This window comes from Crocodylus siamensis, chromosome 15 (genome assembly GCF_052110815.1).
Source record: "Crocodylus siamensis isolate JL-2025a chromosome 15, ASM5211081v1, whole genome shotgun sequence".
NCBI lineage: Eukaryota > Metazoa > Chordata > Crocodylia > Crocodylidae > Crocodylus > Crocodylus siamensis.
Window position 1 is genome coordinate 52,793,146 of NC_143409.1, and position 22,110 is coordinate 52,815,255.

General features: G+C 50.9%; 1 protein-coding gene across 1 annotated transcript; it reads right to left on the reverse strand.

Annotated features, from left to right (window-relative positions):
- Window positions 1-5,242: 5,242 nt before the first annotated feature.
- LOC149852843 (C-type lectin domain family 2 member B-like) lies at window positions 5,243-17,601 on the reverse strand. The gene is made up of 6 exons (XM_090029129.1): window positions 17,562-17,601; window positions 16,150-16,261; window positions 15,382-15,480; window positions 12,441-12,628; window positions 9,468-9,571; window positions 5,243-5,447 (listed from the first exon to the last, which is right to left on the reverse strand). The coding sequence occupies exons 2-6, from the start codon at window positions 16,253-16,255 to the stop codon at window positions 5,339-5,341; spliced, it is 606 nt and encodes a 201-aa protein (XP_089885255.1). The 5' UTR covers window positions 16,256-16,261; window positions 17,562-17,601; the 3' UTR covers window positions 5,243-5,338.
- Between the last annotated feature and the right edge of the window lie 4,509 nt (window positions 17,602-22,110).

Here is a 22,110-nt window from a genome sequence, read left to right on the forward strand (position 1 = left end):
TGATGCCAGCAAGGTGTTTGCTTAGTCTCATCTTGAAGACTCCCAAGGTTGGGGACTGCACCACCTTCCTGGGAAGTTTATTCCAGATTCAGGTCACCCTTACTGGCAGGGAGTTCTTCCTTACATACAACCTGAAACGGTCCTTTAACAGTTTATGGCCATTGCTCCTTGTCCTCCCCTGAGGTGCTCTTGTGAACAGTTTTTCTCTCAGCTCCCAATGTTCACCCCTTACATACTGATAGATTTCACAGATTTCATAGACATTAGGGCTGGAAGGGACCTCAGGAGATCATCGAGTCCAGCCCCCTGTCCAAAGGGCAGGAAGTCAGCTGGGGTCATAGGATCCGAGCAAGATAAGCATCCAATTTACTCTTGAAGCTGTTCAATGTAGGTGCTTGAACCACCTCCGCTGGCAGGCTATTCCAGACCTTGGGGGCTCGGACAGTAAAGAAATTCTTCCTTATGTCCAGCCTGAAACAGTCTTGCAGTAGTTTATAACCACTCAACCTCATCGTCCCTTGGGGCGCTCTGGTGAACAAACGTCCCCCAGATCCTGGTGGTCACCCCTGATAAACTTATAGGTGGCCATCAGATCACCCCTGAGCCTGCGCTTTTCCAGGCTAAAGAGTCCCATGTCTCTCAGCCTGTCATCGTAAGATCTGTTTTCCTGACCTCTGATCATGCGCGTGGCTCTCCTCTGGACTCTCTCAAGCTTCTCCACGTCCTTTTTGAATTGTGGAGCCCAAAACTGGACGCAGTACTCCAGCTGCGGCCTCACTAAGGCCGAGTACAAGGGGAGAATGACATCCCGGGATTTGCTCGAGAAGCATCTATGGATGCAAGCCAGCATTTTGGTCGCTTTACTAGCCGCAGCATCACATTGCAGGCTCACGTTCATCTTGTGGTCAATGATGACCCCCAAGTCTCTTTCTTCTGTAGTGCTAGCCAGTTTAGCACTGCCGAGCCTATAAGGATGCTGCAGGTTTTTCCTCTCAAGGTGGAGAACCTTGCATTTTTCGGTGTTAAACACCATGAGGTTCTCGTCTGCCCGTTTGCTGAGCTTGTCCAGGTCAGCCTGGATCACCCACCTATCTTCTGGCGTGGATGCTTTGCCCCAAAGTTTGGTGTCATCGGCGAACTTGGCCAGTCCACTCCTGACTCCAGTGTCCACATCATTAATGAAGATGTTGAACAGTATGGGTCCCAGGACAGAGCCTTGAGGGACCCCACTGGTCACAGGGCACCATGATGAGTGACTGCCATTAATTACGACCCTCTGGGTCCGACCACGGAGCCAATTTCCCAGCCAGCGGATCGTGGTGGAGCCAAGGCCACAACTGGCCAGTTTGGCGAAGAGGTGATCGTGGGATACCAGATCAAAAGCTTTTTTGAAGTCAAGATATATGACATCGATCTCATCTCCCTCGTCCAGGTGATAGGTCACCTGGTCATAGAAGGAAATGAGATTGGTCAAACAAGACCTACCCGCAACAAACCCGTGCTGGCTATCCCTTAGGATGTTAGCCTGGGCCAGCCCCTCAAGGATGGCCTCCTTAATAAACTTTTCTAAGATCTTCCCCAGGATAGAAGTCAGGCTAATGGGCCTGTAGTTAGCCAAATCCACTCTCCTCCCTTTCTTGAAGATTGGCACCACATTGGCCTTCTTCCAGTCTTCGGGCACTACACCAGAGCGCCAGGAGTTTTCAAAGATCCGTGCCAGGGGCTGGGCTATGACGCTCACGAGCTCCTTGAGTACCCTGGGGTGCAGACTGTCAGGGCCGGCTGACTTGAAGGTATCCAGCTTCTCAAGGTGTTCCTTCACGAGGTCAGCATTGATGGAGGGTAGGGGAACCCCCTCACCCAGATTTCCCTGTCCCATAGCAGGCATGGGCATCCCACGGGACTGATGAAAGACTGACGCAAAGTACCTATTTAATAGGTTGGCTTTTTCCTGGGTATCAGTTGTCAGTTGCCCCATCTGGTTTAGCAGGGGTCCAACATTGCCCTTGCTTTTCCTCCGGCTCCCCACATATCTAAAAAAGGACTTTTTGTTGTCCTTGATGCTTGAAGTTAGTTGGAGTTCAGTTGCAGCCTTGGCTTTCCTGGTTTGCTCCCTGCAGGACCGGACCAGTTCAGAATAATTCTCCTTGGAGGTGAATCCCGTCCTCCATCCTTTGTAGGCTTTCCTTTTTAGCTGCAGGAGGTCCGCTAGGTCCCTGGAGAGCCAGGGGGGCTGCTGTGCCTTCTTGCTGCCTTTCCTCCGTGTTGGAATAGATTTAGCTTGTGCATTGAGGATTGCTTCCTTGAGAAGCAACCACTCTTCTTGAACTCCCATCTCCCTGGGGTCATGGTCCCTGAGGGCCTGACCGACAAGCCTCTTGAGCTTGTCAAAGTTGGCTTTTCTAAAGTCGAGGACTTCTGTGTTGCTGACTGACTTGCCAGCTTTACAGTGGATGGTGAAGGTGATCAGCTCGTGGTCGCTGTCACCCAGCTTCCCATCGATCACTAGGTCGCCGATTAGGTCGTCCCCTGTAGTCAGTACCAGGTCGAGCAGCGCTTTGCCTCTCGTTGGCCCATAGACTTCTTGAGTCAGGTAGAGTTCATCCACGCACGAGAGAAAGCTTTGCGACCGCTCGGATTTTGCTGAGTGATCTTCCCACAAGATGTCCGGGTAATTGAAGTCACCCATGACAACCAAGGTCCTGGAGCAAGCGGCCTCAGTCAGTTCCCGGGCGAACTCCTGGTCAAGCTCAGGACTTTGAGTGGGAGGTCTGTAGTAGACTCCCACCGTTGTGTCCCCTGTGCCTTATTCCCCACGAATTTTTATACAGAGGGTCTCTAGCTGTCCATGCTGGTCGCCAACATCAGCTTGCAGGGACATGTAGCTTTCCTTCACATAGAGAGCTACACCCCCGCCCCTTTTGTCAACACGATCCCTCCTGTACAGGGTATAGCCCTCTATACCCGTGGTCCAGTCATGGGTGGAGTCCCACCAGGTCTCTGTTATCCCAATGACATCGTATTTCTTTGCACTGAGCAGGAGGACGAGCTCCTCCTGCTTGTTGCCCAGGCTCCTGGCATTAGTGTACAGGCAGGCAAGTGTGCCCTTGGGGGCTCTTGCCTTGCCCACAGATTGTGCCAGGGCTGGGGCAGGGGTGGGCTCCCTTAAGTGTCTTGGTCTGCTGGCTTTGCAAGGGTTGCTCAGCGGGCCAGCAGTGGCGGTAGTCCCCCCATACCCCAGCAGGCTTAGTTTAAAGCCCGGTGGAGCAGGTCAGCCAGCCTGGCTGAGAAGAGCCTCCTCCCCAGGGGAGAGAGGTGGAGGCCATCTCTTCCCAGCAGCTCGCTGCCTCTCTCGCCAAAGAGTGGGCTGTGGTCATGGAAGCCAAAGCCTTCCCGATGACACCAGCTCCGCAGTCTTTGGTTCACTGCGTGGATCCTCCTCTCCCTCCTCAGCCCATAGCCCGAGACTGGGAGGATCGACAAAAACACCACCTGAGCTCCCAGAGCCCTAAGCCCCACTCCCAAATCCCTGTAGCGCCTCATGACTTGGCTGGGGGTGCTCCGAGCTGTGTCATTGGTGCCCACGTAAATAAGGAGCATGGGGTAGTGGTCTGTGGGCCGGAGGAGCTGCGGGATCCTCTCCGCAATGTCTCGGATGCGGGCCCCCGGGAAGCAGCAGACTTCCTGGGCTAAGGGGTCGGGGCGGCAGATTGCCCCCTCAGTGCCCCGCAGGATGGAGTCTCCCACAACAAGCACCTTACGTTTTGTCTTGGGAAGAGCGGGGCCAGTAGCTGTGGTTGAGCCTGGGTTGCCTGCGGGAGCTGGCAACTGCGTGGGCTCTGCCGGGGCTGCAAGAGGTGCAAACCTGTTGCTACGCTCCGGCGGGGCAGGGGCCTTGGTGCGGCGGGCCTTGGGGCCCTTGACCACCTTGGTCCATGCCCCTGACTGGGCAGAGCGGGAGGTCCCAGAGTCCTCCTTAGTTGCGAGGGAGACGGAGCTCTTCCCTGCGGCTCCCCGGGGGAGAAGGGCCTGGCAGTAGGAGTCGATCTCCTGCTCGCAGTCCCTGATGGCGCGCAGTCTCTGGCCTGTGGCCTGGAGCTCCTCCAGCTGGCGCGCCAGAGACCCCAGTAGGGAGCAGACCCCGCAAGGGGAGGTGGCCATGCTCCCGGGCCCCAGAGCCTGAAAAAGGGACAGGCAGCCCCCGCAGCCAAGAGCCAGGGGCTCTGTCTGCGTGGAGCCCAGGACCACGGGCTCTGTCTGGGCGGCCGTCTCCGAGGTGCCCGATGGGGGGGGCCGCAGAGCCCGAGGGGACCCTCGGGGTGCGGCGCGTGCCCATCCGTGTCATGCCTCTGGTAGGCTGGCTACGGCTGGGGCTGACTACTCTAGGGGGGTCGCAGGCAGGGTCTCGTGCCCTCCCACGCCCTCCCCTGCACGAACTCCACACTAACTCGAGTGCCTGTTTGCGCAGCCTGTTTGCGCGGCTCCGGTCGCGTGGCTCCCTGGGGGGCTGGGCCAAGTAGGGGCCTGGGCGGGGGCTTGACCCGGCCCTGCTCCATGCAGCTGCCTCCTCCCAGGGAGCGAGGAGTTAACCCCTTCCCACCACAAACCCGCTTACCTCCGGCTGTGCTGGGGGTCGGCAGGGGGCTCTGCGGCTGCTGAGGGGGTGTCTGGGGGACTTCGGGGGAGCGGGGGCGCAGCGGGCTTCACCTGCGCATCTCTCACTGCTCTGGAGATGGTCATCAAGTCTTCAATTCCCCAGGCTGAACAGTAACAGATCCCTTAGTCTGTCCTCATAATGTTTGTCCTCCAGGCCCTTAATCATTCTTGTGGCTCTTCTCTGCACCCATTCAAGATTCTCCATGACTTTTTTGAAGGGTGGCGCCCAGAACTGGACATGCTACTCCAGCTGGGGGTCTCACCAGCTCAGAGTAGAGGGTGTACTGAGACCCATCCTGTCCAGGATATGCCATGATCATCGCATAAACTAGCCCAGTGAGATCTTGTGGCCTTGGCTTCCACTGGCTACGCAGGGACCAGGTGCAACAAGTGCTTCCTTGCAGATGCTTTAAATACAGTGACTTTTTAATTTTATTTTTTCCTGCTCTAAAGTTGCTGTTTGATCTAATCTCCAAATTACACATGAGAACAAGGTAATACACCCAGGAAATACAAAAGAAAGTTTATTTGCTTTTCTTTCATTTTGTAAAAATAGCTCAATTACATGGACAGACAGCTTTTTGTCTCAAATATTAACCAGCTAAAAAAAAGTATATAAAAAATATTTTACTTTCTTTTAAGACCTCTTTTTCCATGCCTTCTCTGAGATTCTGCTTTCTTCTCACACCCTAGCTCTGGCACAGATCCAGTTCTTTTTGGTGGTACAGCTTGATGAGCCAATTCCTTCATCATTCAGATAGGCACAGTTTCCCCCACCCCTCACCTCAAGCCTGTGAAAAGTAGCCATGAAACAAGAATCAGTCAGTAGCCAAGGAATTTACATGCACACACATGCACATGCACACACACATGCACACGCACAAGAGCTCAAAAGCTTACAATGATTGGGTGCCACCAGAGCAAACCCCTTAATGGACACTCTTACTTCAGTTTAAGGGTAGCAGGGTTTGGAATAGCTTAACCCAGTTCCAGAGTGATTTTTTCCATTGGGATGATCAAGAAATTTAATCTGTATTCACTTCTAAAGTGGATTAGTGAAACTGCATGAGACACAGGCTGTGTTTACACAAGATGCTGACTGTGCAGTAGCTTATTACTACTGAGCAGTAGCATTGCGTGGCATGAAGCATGACACAATGCTACTGCACAGTAGTAACAAGCTACTGCACACTCAGCATCATCTAAAAGCTATTTGGCAACACTACCGCGCAGTAACTCTAGTTACTGTAACAACTGCACAGTCAGTGTCTTGTGTAGATGCAGCCATTGTATGGACAGGCTATGCAGAATTGGAGTGGCCTTCATTTAGTTTAGCTTGCTTCTTGCATTTTTGGTATGAAGGCAACTTTTATTCTGAACAAGAGCATCCACACAGAGATTCAAATCGGTTTAACTAATCCACTTCAGAAATTAAAACAGATTCGTTTTCCTGAGAATTTTGGGGTAGACAAATACAGGCAGGCACCTGTCTCAAGCACCAACTTGGTTAAATCTATGAAAATCCTCATGTGGACCTCTTCTGGGTAAAAGTAGCTTATCTGGGTTTCGTTTACCAATTTCATAGATTCATAGATTCATAGATGCTAGGGTCGGAAGGGACCTCAATAGATCATCGAGTCCGACCCCCTGCATAAGCAGGAAAGAGTGCTGGGCCTACATTACCCCAGCTAGATACACGTCCAACCTTCTCTTGAATACCCCCAGGGTAGGGGAGAGCACCACCTCCCTTGGGAGCCCGTTCCAGACCTTGGCCACTCGAACTGTGAAGAAGTTCCTCCTAATATCCAATCTAAATCTGCTCTCTTCTAGCTTGTGGCCATTATTTCTTGTAACCCCCAGGGGCGCCTTGGTGAATAAATACTCACCAATTCCCTTCTGTGCCCCCCTGACGAACTTATAGGCAGCCACCAGGTCGCCTCTCAACCTTCTCTTGCGGAGGCTGAAAAGGTCCAGTTTCTCTAATCTCTCCTCGTAGGGCTTGGCCTGCAGGTCCTTAACCATACGAGTGGCCCTTCTCTGGACCCTCTCCAGATTATCCGCATCCTTCGTGAAGTGCGGCGCCCAGAATTGCACGCAGTACTCCAGCTGCGGTCTGACCAGCGCCCGATAGAGGGGAAGTATCACCTCCTTGGACCTATTTGTCATGCATCTGCTGATGCACGATAAAGTGCCATTGGCTTTTCTGATGGTTTCGTCACACTGCCGACTCATGTTCATCTTGGAGTCCACTAGGACTCCAAGATCCCTTTCCACTTCCGTGCCACCCAGCAGGTCATTTCCTAGGCTGTAGGTGTGCTGGACATTTTTCCTCCCTAGATGCAGCACTTTGCATTTCTCCTTGTTGAACTGCATTCTGTTGTTTTCTGCCCACTTGTCTAACCTGTCCAGGTCTGCTTGCAGCTGTTCCCTGCCCTCCGACATGTCCACTTCGCCCCATAGCTTAGTGTCATCTGCAAACTTGGACAGAGTACATTTCACCCCCTCGTCCAAGTCGTTGGTTTGATTTACAACTTAAGGTAAATCGAAACAAGCCCTTTAAAAACTGGAATAAGAGCATCCACACTGGCATCTATACCAGTTTAACCACATCACTTTAAATTCACAGCTTTAGTTAAGCCAGGACAACTCTATATATGCCAACAAGCCTAGAAGGAGACAGCAGGATTATGCTCTGCAGTGGCATACACTCTGAAAAAGTGGGTTTTAATTCCTGTATCCTGGATCTGCCAAGGCTCCACTCAGCCCTGGCCAGGGATTCGACTCCAGGGGCGGGCAATTATTGCGGGTGGCAGGCCACTTACTGAGTTCTGGCAAGCCATTGAGGGCCTCGTGACAGGCAGCCAGGGGCAGATAAATATCAATTTTCTTATTTTTTAGGGGCCTCATGGGCCAGATAGAATGGCCTGGTGGGCCACATCCGGCTGGCAGACTGCATTTTGCCCACCCCTGGATTAGAGCAACCTAACAGTAGTGGAAGTGGGTAAGTGAAAGGGGTGGAAAGAAGGTTTTTGTAACTGGATGTGAGTGACAATTGGGAGGCATGGTTGGGATTGGCAGGAGGATTTGCTTGTGCTGGGGTTTGGGCAGGGACTGGGTAGCTGGGGAGAGCTGGCATTCTTGGGTTTTGGGGTGCTATTGAGGAATTCTCTCCATGGGTTATTCATTTACTGTAAACCACTCTGAGCCTTTTGGCTAGGGCAGGGTATAAATCTAATAAATCACATAATGGCTGCAGCAGTACAGAATGGCTGAGTAGTGCCGCTCTACAGACCCCTTTTTCTGGTGTGCTTGAGAGCAGTGGTTTGGGGGCATATGTCTAGGGGCATCCTCACCACCACGGGTCTGTGTTTGGCATGTGAAAAGAAGAAGTGGGTAGGCAACAGTCTCGAACACATTGCAGAGCTCATGTGGATGTGGATGTTCCCTCACACATGATCAGGGATGCTCCCCATCAGCGTGACCGACATGGACCCACCTTACCCACAGTCCTGGGCCTTGTCTTCGCAACACTCTGTTGTAGGGGGAGGGTTATGACCAGCCATGTTACATCCAGGGCTCCTCAGAAGTAGCCAGGCCCCCTTTGAAACGGGCCGGAGTGGAGATATCAGCTCCTTGGGGGTTCTGGGCTGGAGTGATTCCACCTCCAAGGGGCCTGCGGGTCACCTTGAACTTGAACCTGGATCACCCATGCCCTCTGAACTGGCAAGGCTCTCCCTCCAGAGAGCAGCCTATGCTCATAGCAGGCCAGTGAGAAGCAGGGGACTTCTCTTTCCACCATGGCCTTGCCTCTTAGTGGACATATTTTGTCCGAACTCTTCCTTCCCGCTGTGCTTGCCTTTGCCTGCCATTTCTGTGCAATGGCAGCGATGCAAGAGGTTGTACCTCTTTGTCAGTACCAGCACTAAGGGCAAAGCATTCACAGCAAAGGGCAGGGACACTTGAGTCCAGAGGAGGGCTGGCCTTGTGGCTGAACTACTGCCTCTGGACTGGGTATATGGGCTCAGTCTCTGGCTCGGCTAAACGCTTTGAGTGACCTTGGGCCAGTCACGCCATGTCTCTGTACTTCCATGTCTCTGTTCATAACATGAGCTTAGCAGAATTGACCAGAGGAGGCGAAACTTGTTCATGGCTGCCAGGAGCTCAAAGACTGATGGTGAAAGATGTAGCTACACTGGGCATAGAGTAAAATATTTCTCACGGGCCAATTTCCTGAAACTTAAAATAGCTTACCTTTACATTGGAAGTGTACCGTGACACACTCTATTATTCCGCTGGGCCATCTCGACAGCAGTTGTCAAACCAGAACTACATAAAACCAGCTAAACTGCATAAAACCGACTAGCCATGCAATGTTCAACACAAGGTCCCCAGGTCCCTTGGCAGGGGGAATCCCCTGGTGATACACAGCCAGTGCAGCATGGCTGAGGTTGGCTGCTCTAGCAAGACATCATGACTATCTTGCTCTCTTGATGGGGGTAGGGAAGGTCTCCACTGGGACATTAGGGTTGTATCTTCCTGCCCTGGCTAGAGGAGGCAGAAGGGAGCTCAAGTTAATATTTCTTCCAGGACACACAACCCTTAGCTATGCAATGCTTTCTCCCTGCCCAGAATCACGTTGTGGTATCAATAAGAGTTAACAACATAAGTCTGGGCGGAGTATTGAGGATAACACACACCTTGACATGAGCAGGTGGGCTGAGTTCACTCGAGCTGTTGATCGGTCTGGGCTCAGCGCTTTCAGCACCAGTGACTTGATACTGAGCAGTTTTAGGGAAGGAAAAGTGACTCACCTGTTGTCAAACATGCTGCCATTGGCCCAGGTCCAGGCCTGGCCCGGCTCCCTCCAGAGGCCGATCCAGTGGTAGGGGATGCCTTTGTGATGAATCAGGAAGCTCTGAAAGGATAAAGGGAAAAGCCTGTCTCCTTTCTGAACATTCAGAAGCAAAACCAGGGAGCTCATCACTCCTGTGCTGCAACCTCAGGATGCAGTGCAGGACAAGAGCAATGTGCTTACGGTGCCACAAGGGAGGTTTAGGCTGGATCTTAGGGAGGACTTTCCTCGCCCTGCAGGAAGGGCAGAGCCAATTCCCTGGGGAGTGGCTGGGGTTGGAAGTGTCTAAGTGCAGGTCCGACAGACCTTGACTGGGATGGTTTAGATGGGGATGATCCTGCTTTGTGCAGCAGGTGGGACTCGATGGCCTGCTAAGATGTTCTATGATTCTGCATACACCGATACTATCTGACCTCTGGATCCCAGATTTAGCCGTCTACTGCAGTGGCTGGGCAGCGGCAGTGCCCTCATCTCCCTTGCTTTTACTTATGGCTGTGGGGGCCAACTTTTTAGTGGGGGGCCAACACTTTCAGAGCTGTGCCACAAATTAGTTCTGCACCCTCCCCAAGTGCCAATCTGATTCCCTTCCCCTGCCCAATCTGCTGCTCTGCTTCCTGCCCTACCTGCCACTCCCCAACCAGCTGGACACCACCCACCGAGGCTGCCCAGGCCAATGGTGGCATCCATGCTGCAGGTTGGCCGCCCTTGGCCTACAGCATGCTATGGGCTGGGGCTAGTGTTCCTGGTCCTGAGCCTTGTATGCCTGGGTGAGGGTTTGAACTGGTGATTTGGCAATTCCTTAAGAAAATGGTTGCTTGTGAAGGCAGAGGACTGGATTTGATGGTGTAGGAGGCCCTTTTCACTCCCATGTTCCTATGCATGCATCGCTACATTTGGGATCCAGAAGGACTTTCACCCCACAGATCGCCTTCCTCTGTAGCATAGAGCATGGCCCTCTTCCTTGGTTCACTTGAGCATATTTTAACAAAACTTCCTCTCATTGCATTGGGGCGGGGGGTTGACAGGGCCCTCATCCTCCTACCTTACCTATGCCAAGTTGAAAGGTGTTTCTGCTATTTCAGGAAAATTCCTGTGTGGACTTTTAGGGTGCTTGTCCACTTCTGTTTTAAGAGTGCCATGGTTTGGCTTAATTTAACCCAGTTCCTGGTAGGTAAATGTGACAGCTGTCCCTGAAGTTTTAAGGACACATATAAGCACCTGTCTAGGATGGTTTAGACAAGGAAGATCGTGCCCTGAGCAGGGGGTTGGACTTGATGTGACCTCATGAAGTCCCTTCCAGCTCTGTTTCTCATGATTGCATGATTTCACGCTGGGCAGCACACACATCACATGCACAGGCTTCAGTGCTCTTGCTGAGCAGGGACCTCTGTACCTCTGGGCAGGAAGAACCCTGCCCCCTTCATTGTACCAAAGTCTTTTTGGGTGCTGTGGTGAGAGGCGGCAGAAACAGGTGCTGAACAAAACCCCAACGCAAGCGAGATGGACAACATTTGCATATTCCAAGGCTACTGTTGTACAGCTGGTTGGGGACTTCTTGTGAACTATGAGCATGGCTAGCTGGTCAGTTTTCCAATTATGGGGGTTTTCTTCATATATTCAAGACATGGATATTTAGCTCCCCTCCCCCATGCTCTCACTTTCCTTCCAGCTCATGCACTGTTTTTCTTTTCTCCAGATCAGGCTGCCCTCTCCTCCATACCACACCCCCCGCCCCATTTTCCGCAGAGGCAGGGTAAGTTTCCTCCTTCCTCTGCAAGGCCCGCTTCTTCTCTTCCCCTGCACTGCAGCAGATACTCCGAATTTCCTGTCCCATTTCAGCACTATCTGAAAACCAGTCTGAGAGTTGTAACTGAGCCACTGTGAGTCACTGGTGCTGCCCTGTGCACACATGAATGTGATATCTGGAATAAGTACCTTGTAAAAAAACCTGTCCTTCTGAATGTATGGGGTTAGAATTGCAGAAAAGCACCGGAGGACTGTCCATGCTTCTCAGTGTATGGTTGTGGGGACTGTGAAAGTCCTTGGAGGACCACCAGAAGTGAGTCACTGTAGCTTGCAGTCCTGCTGCAAAGTGTGTAGCCCAGCCACATCAAATGCAGGGCTGCTTTGATAGCCTGACAGATCTGACAAATAATGTGTGTGGATGAGAGCTCAGTACAGTCAATACTCAAGTAAGAGCCTGAGCAAACTTTGCTGTGAAGACACCCCCTGAAACAGTGAACCCAGGCACCTGCCTACATGGTGTTACTGGAACCCCATACTGAGCTGGGGAGGAGCCTCCTTTTCCAGGAGGTGAGTGGGCCTGGAGCGTTGTTTCTACTCAGCTGCCCCAGCCCTATGCAGAAGGATTCCTCCCACACAAAATTTGAGCAGGAGTGTGGCAATCACAAACTGGTCGCAGAGACATCCTCCCACTTGGAGTAGGGTTCAGCCATAGGTGACTGGTAGGGGAGACATGGGGGGGCACATGCCCCCGCCCTGACAGGGCCATCCCTCACCGCTGACAGCTTCCGCAGGTGCTCATCAGCCCCGTCCCTGCCACTGCTGCCTGCGGCTTTTGCGGGTGCTCACCAGCCCCATCCCTGCCACCGTCTCTGGCTTCTGCAGGTGTCCCCCCAGACTCAGGAGGCACTAGTTTCATAGTTTCATAGTTTCTAGGGTTGGAAGGGACCTGAGTAGATCATCTAGTCTGACCCCCTGCCATGGCAGGAAAGAGTACTGGGGTCAAACGACCCCAGCAAGGTGTACATCTTGCCCATGGGTTCAACTGTTGAAGCCTCACTCACTTTGGCCTCCCAGCATAGGACAAAGCTAGACTTTTTCACCTGTTAGGGATGCTCTGTCTGTCCAGACATAGCCTGTTCCTATCCTGTACAGTCTACTACAGACATGGAGCACCCAGGGCTCTCACCTTCTCATGGTCAGTGTCAATCCCAGCCAAGGTGGCACCTTGTGAGGCACAGAGGCTCTGGCTCTTGTTCCAGGTCGTTTCATTCTTTGAGAAGAAGTAGCATTTCCCTTGGTACCCGAGCCAGTCATCTGGGCAAGTGGCCGCAGCTGGGAAATCTGCACGGTCCAAACAGAGCTTCGCATTCATGGCTGAAAATGATGACATAACACGAGGTAAAAAGCTGCTCTCCTGTTCTTCTATATCTCAGATCTGCGGATCTATGTTGGTATGCTTGTTAAAGGACTGAGAAGTCTTTGGGCTTGTTTTAACTCAGTTTTAACTGGTTAAATGTAAGGGACCTGGTGAGTTAGGTGCTGTGTGGGGGACCTTCCCTTGCAAAATGGTAAAGCATTGGAAGGGTAAGAGAAAATTGGGGGAAAGGGACTAAGGTCAGCATTTGTCATCATTTGTGTGGAAGTCTAAGTGGCGGGACCTTCAGATCCTGAGTGACCAGGAGGCTTACGGGACAAAACAAACAGAAGTTACCTTTGGGAATGCCACTGAAATGTTATTTATTTACTTATTTTTGAATGTCATGTCCCAGGTCAAATCAGCCCAATCAGTTCCAAAGTCTGTCCACTGAGCAGAGGTCAATTGTTCAAGTGTGTGTGGTGCTACCACCAAGTATCCTTCCTCCCAGACTCTCCGGCCTGGGACTTCAGATACTCCCAAATCCATGGCAGGCTTCCTATGTGCAATCCCCAGGCCCAGAAGCCTTGGAGTCCAGATGCCCCTGGTCTTGCCTGGCCCTGGCCAGAAGGCCGAAGGAAGAAGCAAGCTAGAGGGAAAGCCTGAGAGCAACCCCCCATCACCATAAATTGTGTAGCTGGGATTCTCCCACTGGGAGTTTATAGTAGACTGGCTGGGGGGCCTGCCCACAGTGCAATGGACAGGTCTCCACCGTCTACTACACTGAGTCATTCAAAGCTGGGAAGATGGGGATCTCCCTGGCCAGGTCAGTAAAACCATCATCATGGGGTTCTCTCTGGGCTGAAACATTATTATGGTATCTCCAAAGAGACAGCTAAAAGGCAGTTCTAGGGAGACAATAATACAGAGGAACCAGATTACAAGGCACATGACTGCTGCAGGGAGACATACCAGATAAGTATCAAACCTCACCGGAAAGAGTATTTATAATTTACTAAGCCCTGTACTGGGTCCAAGTTAAGACCTGTTATTTTCTTGTTTCTAAATAGTGGAAAGCTCCACAGGTGCAGTTTCTTACAGTGGCCAGCCTAGAGGTCTGTGCCCACTGGATCCTAAAAGGGCCAAAATCCTCGATCCTGTTCAAGATCCAAAGAGCTGGGTTGCATCGGCTACTAGAAGTAGAGCAGCCACCTCTGTTGAAGTAGAGCAGCACCAGCAAAGTAGTGCCCCCAAGGGTGGTGCAAAGCAGCACCCTCTGACAGTGGTGTGGTGCAGTGGCCATGGTAAAACAGGGCCACCAGTAGCCTTGAGGTGAGGCAAAGGCAGCCGTGGAGTAACCCAGTGTTGGGAAAAAAGGGGCTAAGGTCAGCATTTGTCACCATGTGAGGCACAGAGACCGCAGCAACAGAGCAGCACCACAAGCGGCGGCAAGAAATGGTGGCAGCAGCATTGGAGCAGTGTCCTGCAGGGGCAGTGAGGAGCGGTGGTGGCAGCGGAGCCATGACCCCCAGTAGCAGTGGGGTGAAGGGAAATGTTGGGGCTAGAAGCTACATTGGCTCTACTGGCTACCAAATTCACCCTGCCTGGAACTAAGCGCTAGCTCTGATCGTACCGACTGTGTTAAGCTGTTCATAGGCCGTTGAGGCAGGCTACTGATTATTAAAGGTTTCCCAAGACTGCCTGTTTGCCCCGTTTTCTTTCCCCCGTTTAAAAACCCTGGTACGGATTTAATATTGTTGGCGAGCAGGGAAGTTTGTCCGCATTGGAACAGCCAGGCAGCTTTTACTTTCCCAGGTTTGTCAGCGGGGGCTCGAATCAAGATACAAAATTTGTGTAACCCCCCACGTTAGGTTGAACCTGGCTCTTGTTATGGCAGAAGGGTTACAAATAATCACCTTGGCTCCAGGTCACAGAGAATCCCCTTGACGGACTATGGCAATGGCCAGGGGGAAGGGGGAAGGAGGCCAGGAGAGGCTGAAGCTTTGGTGAGGGGTGAGGGGCAGTTCGGCCCCATTGCCTTCTCCCAGCCTGTCCTAGTTGGCTGCTGGATGAAAGAGGGCGGCAAACTTACCTGTCTTCTCCTCTTCCACAGCAGAACCAGTCAACATTTTCATTCAAACTCTTTCATTTTCCTCCCATAACCAGAAACAGTCAGAAAAACTTTGCTCATGGGTTTTCTGTTTTTCCCCCCAAATGTTTTCATTTTTCCTTGTCATTGAAACAGATCTTTCAAAACTCGTTTAATTCTGAAATTTAAAGACCTGGGGTTTTTGGCACTGTTCCCTCTTGTCTTGTTGCTCCTGAGTGCACCAAACAGAGCAGAGTCTCTGGGGTTTGCTCTGCATTGTTCTGTTTTGCTTCCTCCTGCCCCATCATTATTTTTCCCCTTTATTGCTCTGCAACTTGCCAAACCTTCTGCCATGGGGGAAAAGTCACAGAGCAGCAAAGGGACAAAGCAACCCCCCTCAACTTGCAGGCATTTAAAAATGTGCAGGGAAGTCTTTCAAGAGTAAACCAAAAGAAATGAGTAAGAATAAGCCATTTTGAACATCAATAGCATAACTAGAGGAGGGCAAATGTGGCGGCCACAACACTTTCACCGCAAGTATCGCTCCAGCAGCATTTCCTATACGGGCGGTCAGCACTCAGCTCCGGGGCCTGCAGCCCCAGGCTGGCTTCTCCCAGCTCTGGCATCTATGACCACTCCAGAGCTCAACAGAAAAGGCCAAGAGTCAGAGAGCCTTGCACTCACCTGCCAGCACCACTACAGCAACCACGAGGCCCACTGTGAAGCCAGCGGCGGCAGCTGCTATGAGGGTCCTTCGTGCTGTTGTCTTCCTGAACTTGTAACCTGAAAGAGGCTCAGGTGTGAACATGCAATGGAAGGTGGGGGGCTGATGGAGCCCAGATTTATCTTTGAATTATGGGTCAGGGCAAGGACAAGGGATGGCTGGTACATCCTGAATTCAGGGCCTCAGAAGAACCTCCCTGCCCTCAGCAAAAGGCAAGTAACTCGCACCTGGGCTGGTCAGTGGATGGGGCTCTCCCAGGCCTTCCCTGGGCTGACTTCCCCAGGCTGGTGCCCGAGGCAGCTGAGTGGGAGACTGAAGGGACCCCAGAGCAAAGAGCCGCAGGAACAGGCCAGCTGCTCCTTGCACAGCTGTTCTGCTGTGTCCATGCACGTGTGTAAACCTGGAGCTCTGAATTCACACGGAGCCCACAGAAACTAGCTGGGATAACGCCGTCCTTCTGGTGCTCTGGAGAGAGAGAGTGAAGGTGTCCGAGGCAGCCCTACAAAATACCTTGCATCCCACAGCATAATTGGGATGTTACAGCCCCATACAGAAAACTGAAACTATAGACACAAAACCAGGATCCATTCCTACAAGAAGCTGTGAGTGTAATAGGGTCCCCACTATTTTTCCGGCCCAAAGTTTGCGCTGTATCTCAAGTGCCAAATGTAGCTTTCTCCATATTTTTCTCCAGCCTCCCCCAGGAAGGGGAAGAACAGAACTGGTACCTGGCTCCTCTCTTTGCTCTTGCCTTCCTGGGTGGTGGAGGGACGGCGCCTTGTGATGTTTCGCTTCCAAGGGACACGATCCACTCCTTGTGGCTTCTCCCTCCATGACAGGCTGGGAAAGGGGGAAAACCAACAATTCTGCTTGAATCTCTTTTTTAATCGACTGCGTCTACCAGGAATACGCAGAATGACTGTAACTGAAAGAGAGAAAAACCTCTGGTTTTTTGCTTGGTGTCTCTGGCAGCAGTCTGTGGTGTGATTGTTTATTTTCTGTATTACAGGAGTGTCTAAAAGCCCCTGTCCATGCTCAGGACCTTATTGTACTGGGTGCTGCATGTACAGGACAGAAAGATGTTCTTCACCCATATGGCTCGCACCTGGAGGCCCCAACCATGGACAGAACGAAGCACATATTTTGCTTCGCACACTGTGATCCAGTCCCCGGCCATCAATGTTCATGCACACGCACGAACATCTCTCCAGGATCGAGACCTAAGTATCAGACAAGAGGCTTCCAGTGAACATGCCAGGCAGATGAGTCTGCAGTGCCTGGAAATTACTATCATGTTTGCAGTTTCTCTTCTGTATGTATTTGAATCCCCTAGCTGTCTCACAGGGGGGTTTTATTCAGCAAAGATGGAAAGAGAAAAACTTCTAAAAAAAAAAAAGGGCAGATGTTTAAAAAAAAAAAAAACCTGGCAGAGAGTGTGTGGGTGAAACACATATCCTGCAGCTGCTTTTAACTCATTTACTGATGCTTCAGGCTGATGGTGCCTGAAAATTTCATTTCCCCTGTCCTACATTTGAATGATAAACCACCACCAAGGAGCTGTGAGGACAAACTGCCAAGTCCAGATCAGTAGAGCTGGAAGGGCTGGTCTGAAAGACAACCTGTTGGGTGGGAAATCAATAAGGGGAAGAGCACAGTGAGGATGAGAGCCTGTGATGGGAGGGTGAGGAGACAAGGCATTTTTAGAGGGATGGGAAATGGAAAGGGAGGGGGGTCTACTCCTGGCAGAGGAGCCTGAAAGCATCTGGAGCAAAGTTAGGTCCTGAGATGAGTCAGGCTGCATCCTAGTTCAGTAGTTGCCCCATCCTAGTTAAACTCTCCTTACTCAGGTGTCTGGCCCCTGCCACTCTTCCTCCTCCTGCCAGAGAATCCATCTCTCCTTCTGCCTCACACAAGCTACAGTGCCAAAAGTTCGCTTAGTTTGGGAGGAAGGACCCAATTTATTCCTGTTCTGGAGCTCCTTGATGGGATAAAGGGGGTTTAAGAAACTCTTTCTCTGAGCCCTTCCCCATGTCCCCGGGCTCTGAACACTTGGCCCTCGTTGACCTCTCCCTCCCTCCTTTCCCCCAGTTAATCCACATCAACCGCCTCCTTTCTACACCCCCCAGAGAAGCAAACTCACCAAGGTCCTGTGCTCCAAAAAGAAAGTACAGCTGAAGGCTTCAGAGCCACAGACTGGAAACTCCACCCCCTTATTTGACAAGGCTCAGAGAGGGAGGGGAGAATGGTATCACTTTCTGGAGAAAACAGACCCTGGGGCTCTAACACACTTGGTTTGGACTCCCTGCACAACTCAGGGCCTGGACAAGTCCACATGGCAACTGGTAATTTGACTCCGATACCTGAAGGCAAAACCATCCTGGATTTAATGGAGTAGCAAGGTCCCTGGGTGCTGGCTTAGTCTGGCGACAAGTCTCTGGCACTGCGTCTTCCCATTTATGGTAACCTGTGCTAAGCTCATTTAAAAGTAATTATGGGGTTCCCACCTAGGTGCTGATCCTATCCCTACATCCACCACCACCACCTTACCTTTCTTTGCTGAAAACATACCCTCTGCCTGGAAACACAGATCATTTATATCAGTATAACTTGCATCGTTTTGTATACCGGTGTAAATTATATCAGGGCCTGGAGCAGAAAGAGGTGCAACTATCCCTGAATAGCTGTCTGCAATTAATGGTATCATAGCACCTTCCCACAAGACAACATCGGATGTGGTAACAACCTGTCTGCTTACAGCAAAGAACTGGCCCCGGCGAGCCAGAGACACACCAGTTATATTGGTATATCTTCAATAGAGTCTCTCTCTTTCCCCTCATTCCTGATTTATCCCAGGGTAATTCTACACCAGATTTAAATAATACCAGTGTGAGAAATAGCAGCAGTACAAGCCTGGGGGTTTCCAAAGAACAGAAACCTCAAATGGGAAAGTGAACATTGCCATTTCAAGTTGAGCAGAGGGAGAAACGAGCACTCATGATTCATGATTGAGGTTTCTAGAATTAGATAGAAAAGCTCCGTTAATGTGGCTGGTAGGCCGCAGCATGGTATTAAAGAGTGCGCAGGCCGCTTGAACTCCATTTTTATTTTGTTTTTACTTTCCCTTATTTTTCAAGTTGGGGGGAAAAAAACCAAACCAGGGGGATGGATGGAGAAAAAGAGAGAAAAGAAGGCTGGGAGAGGGGCTGAAAAAAAAAGAGAAGCAACACTGGCCTGGCGTCACTCTCAGGTTTCAATCACAGGGATGAAGTAAAAAATGTATTTTTCAAAAAGAAACCAGACGCTCAAAAAAGGAACAGTATCAGCAGAATTGAAAACATTCAGTGTAATTTTTGAATGAGTTGAAAAACCATTTTCTACGGACAGAAGGGGGCACAAAGCTCTGCTTCATTAATACCTTATGGGTGCAGATTGGTTTTATGAAGAGACATAGAGTAGGGAAACGGTTTCTCCAGGGGTACACAGAGTCACGCTGCGACTAAAATATAGGCGCTCAACTCTCCTTTTCCGAGCAGCGATGAATTTCTGAACGTGAGTCCCCTACTCCTTCTCTAGTCAGAGCCACCCAAAGAATGAGCCGCGGGACGGGTGTATCTGGAGAAGCTGTGGGTAGCTAACGTTGTGAAAGGTCCAGAGCATGGGATGTTTCATCCATGCAATCGTGGTGCATCCAGCTGTGGCCATTTCTGCAGGAGCAACAGATTTCTCCTTTGTTCCCACCTATAACAAAGAAAAGCACAATGCTTTGAAGTAAATGTCTTGAGTTCCTCACACTGAGGGGCTTCCCCTGCTGCTTCTGGTTGAAAACTTGTTGAACTGCACATTTGAAGAGAAATACCAACCACATCATTCATTTGAAACATTCTGCAAAAAGCCGCCAACAACCATGACGTTTCTAAAAGATTTCAATTATTTAATGGTTTAGACGTTTTATTTTGGAAAAATATATACTTATTTTTTTGGTACCCTTTAGCAGAAAACTGACCAAGGGCCCAGATTATACACAATCCTTTGGATAAAAAGGGTACCAGAACATGGGTGCCCCCTTCTCTAAATCAATGGGTACAGTTGGATCCATGGCTGTGGATACATCTACACCCTGGCCAGGATGCTCTCAAGCCTGCCCCAGTCCTTCTCATACATGCCAACCTCAGAAATGTGCAGTATAGAGGCTACTGCAGGCTTTTCCCTCTGCAGCCCGTCTCAGGCCCTCTGCCTCCAGGCTGCTGTAGATTGTCTGTTGTGGACAGTCCTGGAGCGGCATGTCTAAATTTGGAGAGTTGTGCTGGGCAAATATTGGGAATGTCCTGGTCAGGGTCACACTGCTGCCATGCTATCAATGCACCCAGCACATGTGTGTGGATCTCTGTGCTTGAGACTTTTGATTTGTATTAGTTTGTTTTGTGGCTTACACAATGTAGGTGTTGTTTCGTGATGAGCCATTTTGCAAGACTTAAGCATTTTTAACACTGTTTTTCAGCCCACTGTGCCCAATTATTCACTCTGATACCTGAGCTGCAGTGTTACAGAATCTCGTGTGCAGCTGACACTGTTGCTTTTGGAAAACCACATTGCTTTACAAACAACATGCATGTGAGATTCGCAGCGATTAGACCGACACCTTCAACAACCAAGCAAAGGCTGAGCGAGAAGTAAAAACTAAATCATAGACTGTTATTATATGGCAGCAATAGAGATCTTAGCTGGATACTTTCAGGTTTAGGAGGCAAAGGGATTTTTAACGCAAGTTGCTAATATATTCACTTGCGTGCTTGCTGAAGCAAGTATGAACCTCCTTTCAGGCTTGTCATTTTTTTCATTAAATTTGTCATGGCAGAGGATGTGCCTGACTCAATGATGCGCAACCTTTTAGAGCCACAGCAATTAACACCGCCATCGCTCCCCTGCCACCAAATTTCAGGACCTGTGTGGCGCCCTGTAGGCTGAAAGACATGGGTCCCTGAGCGAAATCTGGCCCGCGGGCCAGAGGTTAAGCATCACTGATCTAACTCAGAGACTTTCTTCATTAGTCTGTGTTTTCCAGATATGGGCATCTGCAAGAGAGAAAGACTGCAGAGATGAAGGGAAGACAGACTTGTTCTCAGCTCTGCAATGGTGTCTTTAAATGGTAGTGCCAGAAACTGCTCTGCTCCAAAAACAGCATCTAGTAATCTCTATTAATATAAATGCAAAACAGACTGAAGGCAGATAAAGTTCTTTACAAAAGATCACATTGTCAGTATTGGCTGTGCTGCTCATGTCTATACAATGCTGCAGGTGCATTATAGCTTTGACTTTCAAAGTAAACCTCAAAGTGAAATGCCCTCTGATTTGCTTGTGTCAGCTTTGAAAACTGGACTTGAGAGTCTGAAAAGGCTGGCCGTCTGTCTTATAGTTTCATAGTTTCATAGTAGCTAGAGTCGGAAGGGACCTAGGTAGATCATCTAGTCCGACCCCCTGCCTTGGCAGGAAAGAGCACCGGGGTCAGATGACCCCGGCAAGGTGCTCATCTAACTTCCTTTTAAAAATCCCCAGGGTAGGAGCCTGCACCACTTCCCCTGGAAGCCGGTTCCAAGCCCTAGCCGCCCTGACTGTGAAGTAGCGCCTCCTAATATCTAATCTAAACTTACCCTCCGCCAGCTTGTGACCGTTATTCCTGGTCACTCCTGGCAGCGCATGGGGGAACAGGGACTCCCCCAATACCTGCTGATCCCCCCTGACCAGTTTGTAGCAGGCCACAAGGTCCCCCCTTAACCTTCTCTTGTGGAGGCTAAACAGGTTCAGGTCCCGTAGCCTCTCCTCATAAGGCCTGCCCTGCTGACCCTTGATCATACGAGTGGCCCTCCTCTGGACTCTTTCCATATCGTCCACGTCCCTCTTGAAGTGTGGCGCCCAGAACTGGACGCAGGACTCCAGCTGCGGCCTGACCAGTGCCGCACAGAGGGGGAGGATCACCTCCCTGGACCTGCTCGAGATGCATCTGTGGATGCATGACAGGGTACGGTTGGCCTTCTTGACTGCCTCCCCACACTGCCGGCCCATGTTCATCGTGGAGTCAATGACGACTCCAAGATCCTTTTCCGTCTCCATGCTGGCAAGAGGGGAGTTCCCCAACCTGTAAGTGTGGTGCCGGTTCTTCCTCCCCATGTGCAACACCTTGCACTTATCAGTGTTAAACCCCATCCTATTCTCATCCGCCCACCGTTGCAACCTGTCAAGGTCAGCTTGTAGCCTATTGCACCCTTCTAGTGCACCCACATCCCCCCACATCTTAGTGTCATCAGCAAACTTGAACAGGGTGCTTTCTACCCCCTCATCCAAGTCACTGATGAAGATGTTGAACAGTGCGGGCCCGAGGACCGAGCCCTGCGGAACCCCACTGCCCACGTCCTTCCAGGTCGAGAAGAACCCATCCACTACCACCCTCTGAGTGCGGCCCTTCAACCAGTTGGCGACCCATTTGACTGTGTGGGCATCGACACCACAGTCTCCCAGCTTTTTGATGAGGACAGGGTGAGAGACAGTGTCGAAAGCCTTCCGGAAGTCCAGAAAGACTACATCCACAGCAACCCCTGCGTCTAATGATTTGGTGACCTGATCGTAAAAGGCCACCAGGTTGGTCTGACAAGACCTGCCACTGATGAACCCATGTTGGTTGCCCCTGAGCATAC